This window comes from Lactuca saligna, chromosome 2 (genome assembly GCF_052625555.1).
Source record: "Lactuca saligna cultivar CGN05327 chromosome 2, ASM5262555v1, whole genome shotgun sequence".
Lineage (NCBI taxonomy): Eukaryota > Viridiplantae > Streptophyta > Magnoliopsida > Asterales > Asteraceae > Lactuca > Lactuca saligna.
The window spans coordinates 152,628,778-152,646,009 of record NC_136418.1 but is presented as its reverse complement, the minus strand read 5'-3'; the positions used below and the strand labels follow the sequence as shown (position 1 = coordinate 152,646,009).

The window sequence follows — 17,232 nt, the reverse complement described above, 5'->3', positions numbered from 1 at the left end:
ACCGGTCAACGCCTTCCTCCGGTCTTTCCTCGTTGGTGTGTTTTTCATTCTTCAATTTTGAAATCGTTTTTCTCATAATCGAGCTTTGAAGTTGATTTTCTCATAATCGAGTTATTGAAATCGAAATTGAAACTTGAAAATTGTCTGAAATTGAGATTTTGAAGAATCTATGCAGAAAATTATGTCTAAAAATCAAGTTTTGAAATTCATTCCCAGTTTTATGTTTTTCTGATTTTTTTTTCTTTTCATAGGGATTAATTCTATTTTTCGTATAGGAAATTAATGAACGGTAGTTGTAATTAGGTATGATTATTTTGATTCATACTTGATTGGTCCTTCCTTCCTCATATTTCCATTGATTTGTGGTGCACCTCATGGTTAGGTAATGAAGAATATACATGAGAGAACTGATTCTCCAAAAAAAAATTATACAAGTTCAACTTATTCTCCAGATAGAATTTTTATTGGAAATGTGTTCCTAATTGCTAATATAAGTTGCTGATTTTTTTCATTTGCTAAAATATGTTGTTGATCTTGTTAATATGTGCTGATATGTTGAAATTTATTGTTGATAGTGTTATGTTTGATTTGGATTAGTATTAATATGTTTAATATGGATTTTATATAGTGTTTATAAAAAAAGTTGTTTTGGTTATTTTATAAAAAAAATCATTAAATTAAGCCAAAAATAAAATAGGAGGGTAAAATTATCATTTTTATAATTCAGCAATGCAATTTAGAGGTTCCAACCAAACAACATGTAACATCCCAAAGTTTAAGACCGAACATTTCATTTTTAATTAAGTGGCTATAAAACCAATAGTCTAAAAACATCCATAGTGTCATCCTATATCAACACCAATATGTCAATAATCAAAACATGTCATAGTAAAATAGCATCAGAGTATAACTCCCAAATATCTCATGTGCGGAAATCACGGTGTGACGTGCTGCGATCATGTCGGCTCATTTCCTTTTGAAGAAGAGGTACTTGAAACCAAAACTGAAACCGTAAACACGAAGCTTAGTAAGTTCCCCCATCATACCACATACCATACATTAAACATATTGCCAAGCATATTTAGGTGCTGGCCTACCCATTCGGTCTCTTTCAACCGGTAACCACCTAGCATATCTAGGTGCTGGCCTACCCCTTCGGTCTCTTTCAACTGGTAACCTCCTAGAATATATGGGTGCTAGCCTACCCCTTTAGCCTCTTTCAACCGGTAATTGCCTAACAAATATCTAGGTGCTGGCCTACCCCTTCGGTCTCTTTCAATCGGTCACGAGGACTATTTCACCCCTACCGCCACTACATAGTATCATATCATATAAACACATAAATCACATACTAATTAGCATATCTGAGTGTTGGCCTACACCTTCGGTCCTTTCGACTAGATACGTGGTCTATTTCACCCCTACCACTACCACATAATAACATAGCATACAAGCACATAAATTTAAATAGATATTGGCTTTCCAGAAAATTATCACAAAGACAATCGTATCTACTGTAAACAACTACTAATGGGTCGACATTGGTGCCTTCGACCCATTCATACTGGGAAGGTAACTCACCTCGAATACTGGCAAGTAGCTGAAAAATCATCGGCTCCGGATATCAACCCAACTCAAGCTCCTAAACATAAAAGATTTCCTTCAAGTACCCTTTCATAATCATAACCCCTTACGGGTCAACTTTTGTCAAAGTCAAAGTCAAAGTCAACGCTCCGAGTTGACTCGACTCGTCGAGTTCTTAAGAATCATAAATCAAGAAATTCCGATCCAACTCGTCGAGTTTTCCTCTAACTCGCCAAGTTCCCCCTTAACTCATAGAATCTTGAAATCACGATCCAACTTGTCGAGACATTTCGACCTAACTCGTTGAGTTTCTCTATGAACTCGTCGAGTTCTTCATCCTGTCAACTTTCTTGATGCATTAAGTCCCTATTCATCAAATCAAGGACCTATCTTCTGGACCCAAGCTGGAAATATGTCTAGAAGGGAAACTTTACCCATTAAGAACCTCTTCCCAAGGCATAAACTCAAACCCTAACCCAAAATGGCTTAGGTTCAACTCTAAAAGCCATCAAAACTTCAAGATGGACCCTAAGGTCATAAATCTGGACTTAGGGGACAATTTGGTCACATAAAGTTCCCATCTTTACTTACATGCATGACCTATTAGGGTTTAAAAGACCAAAATAATGGTCTAAAGGTTGCATGTGACTTCCATGGCTATAAAGTTGGCACCTTTATGCCATGAAGCCCCTTCAAGACCCTTGATATGGAGAGTTTGCCCAAATGGGACGTCCAAATCCCAACCATCAACATACTTGGACCAAAACATGAAGCAAAACATCCTAAGACTATATATAAGCATGCCATAGACAAGGTTGAAGCTTTATACCTCCGATGAACTAGAAATGAAGCCCAACTTTTGGATATACTCTCTTCCCACACGTTCTTGCTCCTCTTTCAAGCTTCTTCTTCTTCAAACTCACTAAGAATGCACAAGGTTAGCTCATAATTACCACAAAAAGCTTAGGGTTTCGAGATTAGGGTTTTGGGAACTAGAGGTTGGAGATGAGGCCAACACCTTGGGGTTAAGGTGTTTAAATATGGTGCAAAACCCCAAAATTAGGGTTTCATTTCAGCTAGCCGACTCGTCGAGTTGAGGCCTCTCAACTCGTCAAGTAGGTTTCCAAATCCACTTTCAATTCATCTCCACTCGACGAGTTTGGGGCCTCCAACTCGTCGAGTTTCTATATAAAAGTGAATAATTATAATTTATATACATACTAGGAACCATGCGTTACACAACATTTGAAATTTCATATCTTAAAAATTTAGATCCTTTTAAAAATTCAAACCTCTAAAAAATTCAGTTCTTAAAAATTCAGATCCTGCCAAACAACCCCTTATATTTTTTCCCCTAATCAACAAGTAAGAAACATGAAACACATAAAACAAACAGATCGGTTGGTTAAATTTGCAGCAAAAATATAAAGTTAATGATTTAACTGAAAAAAATACAATGTCAAAAATCAAAATTTATAGACATTTAATAAAGGTTGTCAAGATCGAGATTTGACTTAAGATCATTTTACGTTTTGTTAGATCATGATCGTAAGATCGGACCGAGATCAAAAGATCCTATCAAAATAAAATCATACTCAAATTCACGCACAAGATAATCGGTGTGACTTATATATATATATATATATATATATATATATATATATATATATATATATATATATATATATATATTATAATTTGATGTTGATTAACATTTTAATAATGGATCAACTTTAAAAGAAAACAACTTAATTTTAAAAAAAAGCGATAATTTTGATCATGTACAATTAAAGACATAAGATCACAAATGAATTATTATGAGTGTGTTCTGCCTAATTCAAGATAAATTGATTAAATTGTGACGTTTTACAAGATATTTTTCAATGTACGATCACTTGAACAAAATTTTGATACTCGGTTATATAGTTGAACTTAAGAGCTAAGAGATGAAATCGAGATCGGTTTATATTTGTAGAATCTTAAATTGATAAGATCTTAATTTTAAGAACCGTATCTAATATTTTTTTGAACAAATTACACGAATGGTCCTTAAGGTTTTGTCTTTTTCCCTAAAGTAGTCCTTACGGAACCTTTTTCCCTTAGATGATACCTATGGAGCAAACCTTGCACACAAAAGCCCCCTGTGACTAACTTTGCTAACAGATTCTGTTAAGTTTTATGAAATGACAAAAATACCCTTTGTTTTATGCACATAAATGGTACCCCCTCTCTCTCTCTCTCTCTCATCATATGGGTCTTTTACATCTTCAACTTCATTCCTCTGTTGTTTCATTCATTCAGCATCGGCGACACTTAGGAACACCGGCAACCACATCTCCGCCAGCACCCTCGTGCCCGCTGCTACTGTTCGTGATGCTATCAATTGACGAGATGAGAAGCTCACCGGAGGAAGCAATTACCACTCTTTTTCCCCTCTCATCTCCTTCTGGTTTTGCCGGAAAGCACTGATCCGATAGATGACTTCTTCTTCTTGAACTTTCTCTTTCGTTACACATGTGGGATTTCATATCCTCTACTAGTATCAGATGGTGGTAAACGATGGTCTAAGGATGACGAAGGCGGAACCGATCAAGATTCTGATTAGGGTGAAGAGGAGATGTTGTTCTTTGAGGATGTAATTGATGAATCTTGTGAGATATCGGTTAGGGATTTAGGTGAGCAAGGTGGGGTTTGACTAGTCGGCATTTCTTCATCTCTCCTTTGATTTGCATTTGATTATTTATGAAACTGCTTCATGTTGTTCATTGTGATTGAATCTTCCATTCAAAATTATGTGTGTGTTTTTTTTTTTTTTTTTTTTTTTTTTTTTTTTTTTTTTTTTGTATAGTGGTTAATGGGTTATGAGCAAGTGAAGAGCATGAGAATGGAAATGGGTGTAGAAATGATGTTTATGCTTTCAGGTGTTCTTTCAAGTTTGTAAAATGCTACAGGGGAACATGTTTGATCTTATTGCCCACCAAGTGTTTGATCTTTTGTCTGAATGATCTTTCCATGGTGCAATGTTCTTAGCTACGCCTAAAACACGGTTTGCCCACAAATTTCTAAATTTGGCTTTTAATTTTTTGAAGCAATTGTGAAAACCCCTAAATCATTACCTGGTGGAGAGAGAGAGAGAGAGAGAGAGAGAGAGAGAGAGGACCATATGTGTGCATTAAACAAAAGAGTATTTTTGTCATTTAACAAAACTTAACATAATTTGTTAGCAAAGTTAGTCATAAGGGTTTTTTGTGTGCAATGTTTGTTCCGTAGGTATCATTTGAGGGAAAAAAGTTTCATATGAACTACTTTAGGGAAAAAATCAAAAAACAAAAGCTTAAGGACCATTCGAGTATTTTTTTTATTCAATTTGCATTTTTTTTAATTTATTTATTTAATTTTTAATTATATCCTATTCTATTACATATTTCTCCAATTATTTGGATAATATCATGGTTATTGTACATGGACGAGATCTCAGCCCTCTGCTTCTCTTCCGTCTCTGTAATACCGCAGAATGCAAGTGCCCGCCCCGTTTCGTGCACCGGCTTGGGTATCCACGCGCCGCCTCCTCGAACAGAAACTATCAGACCTCCATAAATGCAACGATCTAAGACAACTGAAACAAGTTCATGCACTCATATACAAATCCAGTCTTGACCAGGACCCATTCGTCATCCCCAAACTAATCACTGCCTTCTCTCTCTGCCGCCAAATCCCTTGCGCCATCAAAGCCTTTAACCAAGTCCACGAACCCAACGTCCATTTATACAACACTATGATTAGAGCTCACGTTCACAATTCTCAGCCTGCCCAAGCCTTTGGGATTTTCTTCTTGATGCAAAATTCCGGTGTTTGTCCCGATAATTTCACTTATCCTTTCCTTTTGAAGGCCTGTGCCGGTCAGAATGATTTTCACTTGGTCAAAATGATTCATAGCCATATCCAAAAATTCGGTTTTTCTTCGGATATTTACGTCCCTAATGCTTTGATTGATTCATATTCGAGGTGCGGTTTGGTGGGTGTAGGTGCAGCTAAAAAGGTGTTCAGTGTGATGGAAGATAAAGATACTGTTTCTTGGAACACAATGATAGGTGGCTTGGTGAAATTGAATCGATTAAGCGAAGCACGCCAGCTGTTCGACGAAATGCCTGAGCGTGATATGGTTAGTTGGAACACCATATTGGATGGTTATGCCAAAGCAGGACAGTTAAACGATGCGTTTGAACTGTTTGAGAAAATGCCTGAGAGAAATGTTGTCTCTTGGTCTACTATGCTCACAGGTTATAGCAAAGCTGGAGATATGGATATGACAAGAATGTTGTTCGACAAAATGCCTGTCAAAAATATGGTTTCTTGGACCATAATAATATCTGGCTATGCACAAAAGGGGCTTGCAAAGGAAGCAGCCGATTTATATGTGCAAATGGAGGAAGCAGGATATCGCCCTGATGATGGGGCTATAATCAGTATTCTAGCTGCATGTGCAGAGTCTGGTTTAATTTGGTTAGGTAAACGAGTGCACCAATCTATTAAAAGAAACAAGCATCATTGTAGCACCCTTATTGAAAACGCATTAGTTGATATGTACGCCAAATGTGGCAGCTTAAACAGGGCATTAAGCATCTTTAATAGGATGTCTAAGAAAGATTTAGTATCTTGGAATGCCATGATTCATGGTTTAGCAATGCATGGACATGGAAACGAAGCACTTGAGCTTTTCTCCAAAATGAAACAAGAAGGGTTCACCCCAGATAAAGTTACATTTGTTGGTGTTCTATGTGCATGTACTCATGGAGGCTATATTGATGAAGGGATTCAATATTTCTACACAATGGAAAGAGACTACGGGGTTCCTCCTGAAATTGAACATTATGGATGTGTGATTGATCTTTTAGGGCGTGGAGGGCGTCTTCAAGAAGCATACAGGTTAGTATGCACTATGCCAGTTGAACCTAATGTGATCATATGGGGTGCCCTTTTAGGGGCTTGTAGACTTTATAATGCAGTGGAACTTGCTCAAGAAGTGTTGGAACATTTGGTTAAATTAGAACCTGAAAATGCTGGAAACTATTCCATGCTGTCTAACATATATGCTGCAACTGGTCAATGGGGTAGTGTGGCGGATGTAAGGTTGAAGATGAAGAACATTGGGAATGAAAAGCAATCAGGGGCTAGTTTACTTGAATTAGAAGATGGGGTTCATGAATTTACTGTAAAGAATACTTTGCATCCTGCATCTGATAAGATATATCAAATGGTTGATGGATTGAGTGATCATATGAAGAAAGTTGGTTATTTCCCAGATGTGTTTTAGTAATACAAGTTAATAAAATGGGGGAGATAATGAGTGCTTTTGGAAACTGACTTCACTGATCTTGTTGTATGTATATTCATCATGTACATTTTTGCAATTGCTTCTGTTATTTCTTGTTATACATGAAATGTTTAAATCCTATGTCCTGTTATATCTTTTGTTCATCACAAGAACATCTTAGAGAAGTTGGTATTCATTCTACTGTTATAGATAAGTTCTTGCTTTCATCATTTATTGTTTCATGTGAATTAATTTGCTTGCTTGTTTTGATCCTTGTTTGATGACTTCCTATGGCTTTTTAGTGATATGTTATTGATTTGTTTACCATGTTTTGTGAATTGAATTCATCCCTAACCTCCTCATTTAGCCCGTTGACCAAAATACCCTTCTTCCTCCCCACACTTTGCATTTTAGTCAAACTATTAATTTTATTTCTTTTGGCCCATTAAACGACTTTATTAGCTTTAGTCCAATTATTTAATAAAAGAGCTTAATTAATTTAGGGCAATATAATAAAAGCCATTATATTTTTCTATTTTTGTGGTTTAACTGTTGTGAATCAAAATATTGCACTAAATCTATGCAAATTTGACAATTTTTTTCTATTGTGACAACTTTAACTTTGCTATAGCGGACAGTGTTCGGATATGGAAAAAAATTGTCAAAGTTAGGTGGTTTTAGTGGAATATTTTGATTCTCAATGGTGAAAATACAAATGTGACCAAAATATAATGACTTCTATATAACTTTTCTATATATTTCTCACTAGATCTATTAGAGCATCTACAACCTACCTTTTGATCCTATTTCTTATTTCATTTCCCTTTCAATGCCTCTTCAACCCCACTTATGAATAATATTATTCCAAATATAGAGTAATGCTTTTTATTTGTATCAAAATAGAGTGGGATTTTGGTTGTAAATTTTAATCCCTCTCAATTTAATATTTATACATTTTTAGTATAATTTAATTTACTAATTATAACTTAAATGTAATGACCAATATTTGTACTATCATGTTATATATTAAATACATTAAATTATATTAACTAATCATAAAAATGAAGATTAATAACATTCAAGAGTATTAAAAATGCTTTACATATATTTAAACTATTTCAAAAGATCAAAATACTTTATAACATTATAATGAAGTTTAAAATGGTCTATTATACTTATGTCATGTATCTTGGAAAGGGAAAAATTCATATGTACACACCTTGGTAGTTATGTTATTTAACTACTTGTTTTGACCTTATTCTTGTCCTAATCCTTTTCTTCGTTTTTGATCTTGTTGAATACCTTGCTAAAATCATATTGAATTGTTCCAATACAATTTTCAAAATCAATAATATAACCCACCTATGTAAATCAATCCTACATAAACAAGACACCTATTATATCTTCCATTGCCTTTCGATGACATTCTTATAATGTCACTATGCACTTTTGTAATAAACATATAAGTCAATAGGCTCAAGTAATATCATTTTTTTGTTATTGTAATCAGTTTATACAACTTTTATAACTATTGACCCATATAAGAAGTTGTATACAATTTATGAACTAAAACATGTTAATGATATTCAATAACATGTTTATGTAATTATGTCCTTCAATTTATCCTTTAATTCATTTATCTAAGCTTCCTTGCTTCCGATTCAAATTCAAAATTACCGGTTCTTGGAATTTGCTCAATACATATTATTGATAAATAACATGTTTACATAATCCATTTCATGAGTATTTTATCATGTGATAATCCATAATTTAAGATTCTAATGATGTTATTTTATCCATGTCAACGATATTTAATTTTCCTTTAACTATCTTCATTTCTAACATGCAAGTATTTCATCAAAAGTATGGTTGTTGAGATTTTCCAAGAACTTGTAAATTAAACCCATAAAAAAGAAAAGTAGCTTATGAACTACGTAGAAAGACCCTTAGCAATCATGGATAAGAAAACAAAGACCTTACGTAATAAGGTAATCAGTTTAGTGAAAGTCCAGTGACAACACCGTAAAAGGTCGGAACGGACTTGAGAAATAGAAGAAGAGATGAGGAGCAACGACCCAGAGTTATTTAGTTAGATTTCGGGAACTAAATCCTTGTAAGTGAGAGAGAGTTGTAACGCCTTATTTTTATTACTCGCATAGATAGTAATAACTAGTCCCGACCCAATACATGGGCGACTTGGGCTTAGGCCCAGGGCAGCAAATAATTGGGGACATCAAAGAAGTCCAGCTACATATGTATAATATATATAAAATCGGCCCAAAAACTTACCCCAAAAGTCTGCATACGACGATGAGAGAAAGAAAGCGAGAGGACGGTGACAGAAAGAAAGAAAGAAGGCGCGCCAATTGCCAAACGTTTAGTGCTCCTGGAAAAACCAAACGTTTCGTGTCTAATGCCTAGAATCCCGTTGGCGTCGGGTTTGATGGGAGAAATCAATACGTCTCCACTCTCCCGTATAAAAAGGAAGAACAGGTTTTCAGGTTTTGCTTTCGTTTCCTTCCAGTCGAATTGATTTTACTCTTTTTACATACTTGATTCTCCGATTCAGTTTAGTCTTCAAACGCAAAGCTGTGATTTAGTCCGACTTATCATCGATTTGGTTATTTTAAAAGTTAGGGCAGCGATTTGGGTTAATTTATTCAATCTGTTTGATTTCTTAGTCATCTGCTTCGTTTTCTAGTTGTCTATTTTAGAATCGGGTGACCTAATTTCTTATCTATTTCATTACAGGAAGTCAAATTTCCGATCTCTTGTATTTGTACGTGATATTGCTGCGTGATATTGTTGTTTCAGGAATCATCAAATCATATTTGGTAAGTTTTAACTTGAAATTTGTGTTTATTTAGAAATCTAATTTAGTGATTTATGTTGCATATATCTGATTTATTCTCCAAGAGTTCATATTTTTTTTAAGTTTGTTTCTAAAATCTGCTCAATTTCTTATTCATCTGATTTGTTTGTTGGTTATTTAAAAATATGCTCACCTAATTTCGTCTCTGTTTCATTACAGGTAATCAGATTTGTCTTTTGTTTGTGTTTATATTTGATTTTGCTGTTTTAGAAATCATCAAATTATATTTGGGTAAGTTAAAACTTGAAATCTTTGTTTATTTAAGTTTGTTTATGGTTTAGAAAAAAATTGGTTAATTGCTTCTCTAAGAGTTTCTATTTTATATTTCAGTTTCAGGTTTTCAAAAATTGAATCTGATACAATTCAGATTTCTCCATTGTTTCAACATTCAACAATAAGATTTGGTGAGTTTAATTTTGCAATCTGTTTTGTGTTCATTATTCAATAATTGTTGTCTAAACTACTTTTGTTATTATTTATGTAATGTGAAGCAGGAGCTATATTTTTGACATTGTTGACTAGAAGTAGCAGAACTGCAGAAGCCTTATTTCATACAATTTGGTCAGGTTGTATCTTTCTTTGCTTAGCTTTTATAACTATATTTGTTGCGTTTTTAATATGCTTCCCCGAAAACAGCCATCAGGTGCCCAAAATAGAAAACGAAAGAAAAAAGAACAAGAAAAGGCTAATCAATTAAGAGGGTCTTTGAATAAATTTTTAGTTACGAATCAAAATGGTAATAAAAATAATTCTAATGATCCAATTAATAACACACCTAGTGCTTCCAATGATTCAGTTGAAATTCCTAATGATTTTGAAAACAATGATTCAGTTGAAATTCCTAATGATTTTGAAAACAATGATTTTGTTGATAAAGATAAACCAAGTGACTTTAATATCTTTGATCCTAGAGTATGGGGTGATTTAGATTCTAAAATGAAAAATTTACTAATAGAAAAAGGACCTAAGAGAGAAATTGATGCCAATACAGTTTTTCCAAAAGATTCATTTGGTAGACATTTTTCATCTGATTTTTTTATTCGTAAATTAAAAATTGGTGATTTTTATGATAGAAAATGGTTAGTGTATTCAAAAGAGCTTGATAAGGTTTTTTGTTTTTGTTGTAAGCTTTTTAAAACAATTCAAACTAAAAGTAATTTGGCAACCGAAGGAATTAAAGATTGGAAGCATCTTAGTGAAACATTAAAACAACATGAAAATAGTTCTGACCATATGATTAATTTAAGAACATGGACTGAAACACGAATTAGGTTAAATAAAAATGAAACAATTGACAAAGAAATTCAAGAAATGATAAAAAAAGATACCGAACATTGGAAAGAAGTTATGGTTAGAATTATTTCTGTTGTAAAATGTTTAGCAAAAAATAACTTGGCTTTTCATGGTACAAATGAAAAAATATATGAAAACTCAAATGACAATTTTTTAAGTGTAATTGAATTGATTGCGGAGTGGGATCCGGTAATGAAAGAAAATTTTCGAATGATTAAAGACAAAGAAACACATAATCATTATCTTAGTCATAAAATTCAAAATGAATTAATTGAAATGTTAGCATCCGAGGTTAAAAGTGCAATTATTAAAAAAATCAAAAATGCAAAATATTTTTCTGTTATTCTTGATTGCACTCCGGATGCAAGTCACCAAGAACAAATGACTTTGATTATAAGATGTGTAGATTTGGAAAGTGTTCTGTTAAAAGTAGAAGAGTTTTTTTTAGAGTTTTTAGTTGTAGAAGATACATCCGGTTTAAGTCTTTTTAATGTTTTACAAGATTCTCCTAAAATCTCTTGATTTGGATATTAACTATGTTCGTGGTCAAGGATATGATAATGGGGCGAATATGAAAGGTAAACACCAAGGTGTTCAAAAACGGTTGCTTGATATAAATAATAGAGCTTTTTATATGCCTTGTGGATATCATAGTTTAAATTTAGTTTTGTGTGATATGGCAAATTCTTGCCAAAAAGCAAAAACTTTTTTTGGTACATGTCAAACAATTTATAATGTTTTTTCTAATTCAACAAAAAAATGGAGTGTCTTACTTGAGTTTATAGATGATGTAACACTTAAATCATTATCAGCTACTCGTTAGGAAAGTCATATTGGATGTGTTAAAGCAATAAAAACACAATTTTCTCAAATAAGAAAAGCTTTAAAAAAATTATCTATAATAAGTGATAATGGACAAGTGTGTAGAGATGCTGATTCACTAGTAAATGGTGAATTTTCTAGTTTTGAATTTATTTTAAGTTTAGTTATATGGTATGAAATTTTGTACAAAATTAATTTGGTAAGTAAAAAGTTACAATCTAAAGAAATGCTTCTTGATGTTGCTGTAAAAAAATTTAGAGGGATTAATTAATTATTTTGAAGGATATAGGGAAAATGGGTTTGACTTTGCTATTAGTGAAGCAAAAGAAATAGCAAATAGTGTTAAACTTAAACCCGGATTTACTCAAAAACGCAATTCTAAAAGAAAAAAACAATTTGATGAAATTCCAAATACCGAAAGAGAACATCAATCTTCTCAAGAAGCATTTAAAAGAGATTGTTTTATTATTCTTATAGATATGGCTCTTGTTCAATTGAAAAGTAGATTTGAACAAATGCAATATTTTGAATCTATATTTGGTTTTTTGTTTGATGGTTCCGAATTAGTTTCTTTAGATGATGATGAATTAAAAAAATATTGTTTAAATCTTGAATCCAATTTGAAAACTGGTGAAGATTATGATATTGATGGAGATGGTTTATTCATTGAGTTACAAATTTTTCAGAAAATGTTGCCGGGTGAAGCTTACAAAAGTGAAAGTCCTTGGGCATCTATTCAAATAATGGAGTATGCAAGAAGAATGGATATGTTCCCTAATGTGTTAGTTGCTTATAGGATATTGTTGACGGTGCCGGTTACGGTTGCTTCCGCGGAAAGAAGTTTTTCAAAATTGAAGCTTTTGAAATCGTATCTCCGAAGTACCATGAGTCAAGAAAGATTGAATGGATTAGCAATTTTAAGTATTGAAGGTGATTTTTTACAAAATATTGATTATTGTAAAATAAGAGATGTTTTTGCTTCAAAAAATGCACGAAGACATCGTTTTAGGTGATTTTAATTTGTATGTTTTGTTTGTATTATTTGTTTGATTATAAAAATTATTGCATTTTTTTATTATATTTTTATATAAATGTTTTTGTTATTGTACGGTACACATAAAAGGGCATAATTTTTTTATCTCGCTCCGGGTAGTAAAAAACATTGGACCGGCCCTGGTAATAACAAGTTATTATGAAATAAAAAGTAGAAATACATTACTTTTATGCCCAAATAATCCTATTCATTATGTAGAAAACATCAATATGATATATATATTGTAGTATGAAATATTTTGAGGGAATTCACTAAGCCCCGACTTACAGTTGTTGAATAACTGCTTTATAGGTTGTTCTATGGATCAAGGAAAGGCTCCAGCATAACTGTATTTGCATAAAGGGAAATAAATAATACTTAAGACTTCTGCTAATATTCTCTTTTATAATTAAATATGTAATATAACGCATGTAAGAGTCATATTCGAATAAATAAAAATGAAAAATTTTCCTTGAAAATTAGGGGCGTAACAAAAACTTACCAAGCCTAGAGCTTCGATTCCTATGACCTTTGAAGTGTTCGCTTTCACTACACCTAAGGTTCAAGTGGAGGAAGAAGTTGAATAAGAAAATTTTGATTCGGATGACAATTAGTAGATGAGTGAAGTAGAGATTTAACAAGAGAAAACAAGCTAACTTTTGATAAGATGAAAGTGGAAACTAAGGAATGGATACAAGGATAAGGAATGGTACAAATCAAAGACAAAGGGGTTGAAACGAAAAGTTGAAAAAAGCATGCACCAATCAAAAGAAGAAGGAAAACTCGAAAAAGGCATACATACGGAAGGTACAAGTATACAAAAGGAAGTGGAACGAGCAAAAGGAGAAGCGAGAGAGCCCGCTCCCGCCTACAACAATGTTGTAACGACCCAAATTTTACAAAGAATTTTTTTTCATTTTTAATTAGTCAACACGCTTGCATAAACCATGAAATTCCAACATAATTGTTTTCAAGTCCACATTCATTATAGCTTTGTTTAAATCATCAGAGTGTCCCAAAACATATTAGTGAAAAAGAGAGATAGAGTGCACGTCGCGCCATCACACCTTGCCATTACCTTAGGCTCAAATGTACCTGAAACAAATACAAAAACGGTAAGATTGAAAGCTTAGAGAGTTCCGCAGAGCATACCCACACACAAACACGTACAACATATCATGCTAGCTAACAACTATACAGAACACATAAGCCATACAAACAACACATAAAGAAGCCCTGGAAACCCTCCAGGGTCTTACTCAGCGTGCCATGGGAACCCCCACATGGTCTTAGCCCAATGCCTTGGGAACCCCCTGAGGTCTTTGACTTAGGATGCCAAGGAAACCCTCCAAGGTCTTACACCTAAGTGCCTCGGGAACCCCCCGAGGTCTTTGACCTAGGATGCCAAGGAAACCCTCCAAGGTCTTACAACTAAGTGCCTCGGGAACCCCTAAGGTCTTTCATACACAGTACACAAAAACAACTAGCACATTATATATCAAATAGTACAAATTTCATATACATAATAGTTAATGGGCCGGCCTTGGTGCCTTCGACCCATTGGTATGGTGAGAAGACTCACCCATGTCTGCTGAATACCAAAGTTGCTCTCCTAACAGTCCAAATCTCCCGTGCTGAATAATAATATTAATCAATGTTAGGACCTTAGATTAGCCAAAGGAAAAACCCAAAATCCAAACCCATCCATGAGGCCCAATTATCCTTCCATTGTTAATGGGCCCAAAATCCAAGTCCAAATATTATTAATGGGCCTCTTGGCCCAATAAGGCCCAACCAATATATCTAATAGCCCATAACTCACATAATGCAACCAATTCAATAACCAAAATGAGGTCCAAAAGCTCAAAGGCCCAAAACAGATTCGACCCAATCCGTAACACGCACGCTTGGGGTACCGTTCTGGTACGCGCAGCGTACTGGGGTCTTAAGGACTACGTGCAACATATACTGAGTCCGCCCAACGTTGCTCCAGATTAAGCACCTTCTCCATTAAGTTCTTAATACCCGATTTCTTTACGTCCAAAAGCCATATCTGAGTTGTTTAATACGTCCTAAGGCATAAATTTGGCAACTTTATGCCTTTGCATGCTTCATAAACACCCAACAGCCCCATTAAGACCTTTCCAAGGTCCTTAACCCATGCATGAGGCCAATACTTCCACCAAGACTCCATTTTTGTGTTGAAACAGGACTAAGGGACCTTAGATCTATCATTTCGATTCTCTGGAGTTGCTTAACTCCCAAGAAAAAGTCCAAAATCAACAAAAGGGACCAAACTAGTAACCCTAACTAGATCTAGTGATTAAGATGGAAAGGTGCAAGCTTTATACCTCTAGAAGCTTTGCAAGATGACTATTATATAGGATCTTGAAGCACCAACTCGTTCCAATCTTGTATAACCACCTCTTCTTCTTGAAAGAACTCTAAAATGGCCACCAAGAACCCTCTCCTTAAGCTAAAAACTCTCACACACAATAACACAACCGAAGGTAGACGAAAAGAGGCTCAAGAGGCTGATAGGGTTTGGTCCAAGAGGCTAAAAGATGATTAAATAGGGGATAAGTACGGGATTTAGGGTTTTGACCCTATGATGCGTATGCCCGGTGTACCCTCACGTACACCCAACATATGTGAGGCTCCTCCGTGATCATTCATGTAGAGTACGTGAAGCATGCTCATAGGTATGCCCAACATACTCAGGGGACCAATTATGCTAAAACGTAAATTCTTGAGGGTTTCAGGACGTACCAGGTTTAGGGTGTTACAACTGTCCCCCGCTTGAACTAGACTTCGTCCTCGAAGTCCGTAGCTGTAAACAAATCTGGATAATGCTCCCGCATCTCCTCCTCCGGCTCCCACATCCATTCGGAGCCCTTACGGTGCTGCCATTGTACCTTACCAACTTCACTTCTTTATTGTAAAGACCAATCGTCTTCCTATCTAAGATTTCGACCGACTTCTCGACATAATTCAGGCACCCATCCACCTAAATGTCATCCATGGAAACAACTGCGTACTCATCAGCAACACACTTTCGAAGCTGAGACACATGGAAGGTGTTGTGAATCTGACTAAGCTCCTATGGAAGCTCTAAACGATATGCCATTTTGCCCACTCGGGCCATGATCCTGAATGTGCCTATAAACTGGGGCCCCAACTTACCCCTCTTCTGAAACCTGATAATCCCTTTCCAGGGCGACACCTTTAGCAGTACAAAATCCCTTATCTGAAACTTGAGGTCCGAACGCCGCCGGTCAGCATAACTTTTCTGATGGATCTGCGCGTCTTGCAACCGGTTACACACCTGTTGAATCAGTCTAGTGGTCTTGAACACAACCTTAGTGCTTCCTATGACCTGATGCCCAACCTCGTCCCAACACATCGGGGTCCTGCACCTCTGTCCCTATAACATCTCGAATGGATCCCGATCGACACTGGCATGATAGCTGTTATTGTATGAAAACTCTGCCAGTGGGAGGTATGTATCCCAACTCCCTCCAAAATCTAACACGCATGCTCGAAGCATGTACTCCAACGTCTGGATCGTCCTCTCACTCTGACCGTCATTCTAAGGGTGGTACGCCGTACAGAAATGCAGCTGAGTGCCCAGTTCCTAGTGAAACTTCTTCCAGAACTTGGAAGCGAACAGGACATCCCTGACGGAGACTACGGACACGGGCACCTCGTGTCTAGCCACCACCTCATGAACATAAATGTCTGACTACTTCTCCGCAAATATACTCTCGGAAATCGGAATAAAGTGGGCACTCTTCGTCAACTTGTCCACGATCACCCATATGGCTTCTACTCCCCTCGCCGTCCTAGGAAACTTTGTGATGAAGTCCATGTTGATCTATTCCTACTTCCACATGGGAATGGGTAGTGGCTGAACCTTGGCATGAGGCTGCTGATGCTCGGTGCTTGACCTTCCTGCAGGTCAAGCACCGATCCACGAACCAGGCGATTTCCTGCTTCATGCAGGGCCACCAATAACTTAACCTCAAGTCCCTATACATTTTTGTAGCTCCTGGGTGTATACAGAACTTGGACTTACTCACTTCCTCTAATAACCTTTACCTTAGTCTCTCTGTCACTGGTACCCATACTCGGCCACACTGAATCAAAAGGTTGCGACTATCCTTGACGAACAAATGATATTGTCCCCAAATTTTCTCTATCTTCCAGTTCTCCTTCTTCGCCCTCTCGACCTGGGCCTCCCTGATCATATGCAACAGAGGTGAAATCACCGTCATCCTCATAAAAATGTCCTTAATCGGGGACCCTATCATCTTG

At 35.5% G+C, this 17,232-nt stretch overlaps 1 protein-coding gene across 1 annotated transcript; it reads left to right on the top strand.

Moving 5' to 3' along the window:
- The first annotated feature begins 5,034 nt into the window (after window positions 1–5,034).
- LOC145032161 (Tetratricopeptide repeat (TPR)-like superfamily protein) lies at window positions 5,035–7,083 on the top strand. Its single transcript, XM_078980873.1, has one exon. The coding sequence runs from the start codon at window positions 5,099–5,101 to the stop codon at window positions 6,896–6,898; it is 1,800 nt and encodes a 599-aa protein (XP_078836999.1). The 5' UTR covers window positions 5,035–5,098; the 3' UTR covers window positions 6,899–7,083.
- Window positions 7,084–17,232: the final 10,149 nt, after the last annotated feature.

Coding starts and splice junctions, on each gene's coding strand:
- LOC145032161 (XM_078980873.1), top strand. CDS start 5,099: ATGCAAGTGCCCGCCCCGTTTCGTGCACCGGCTTGGGTATCCACGCGC.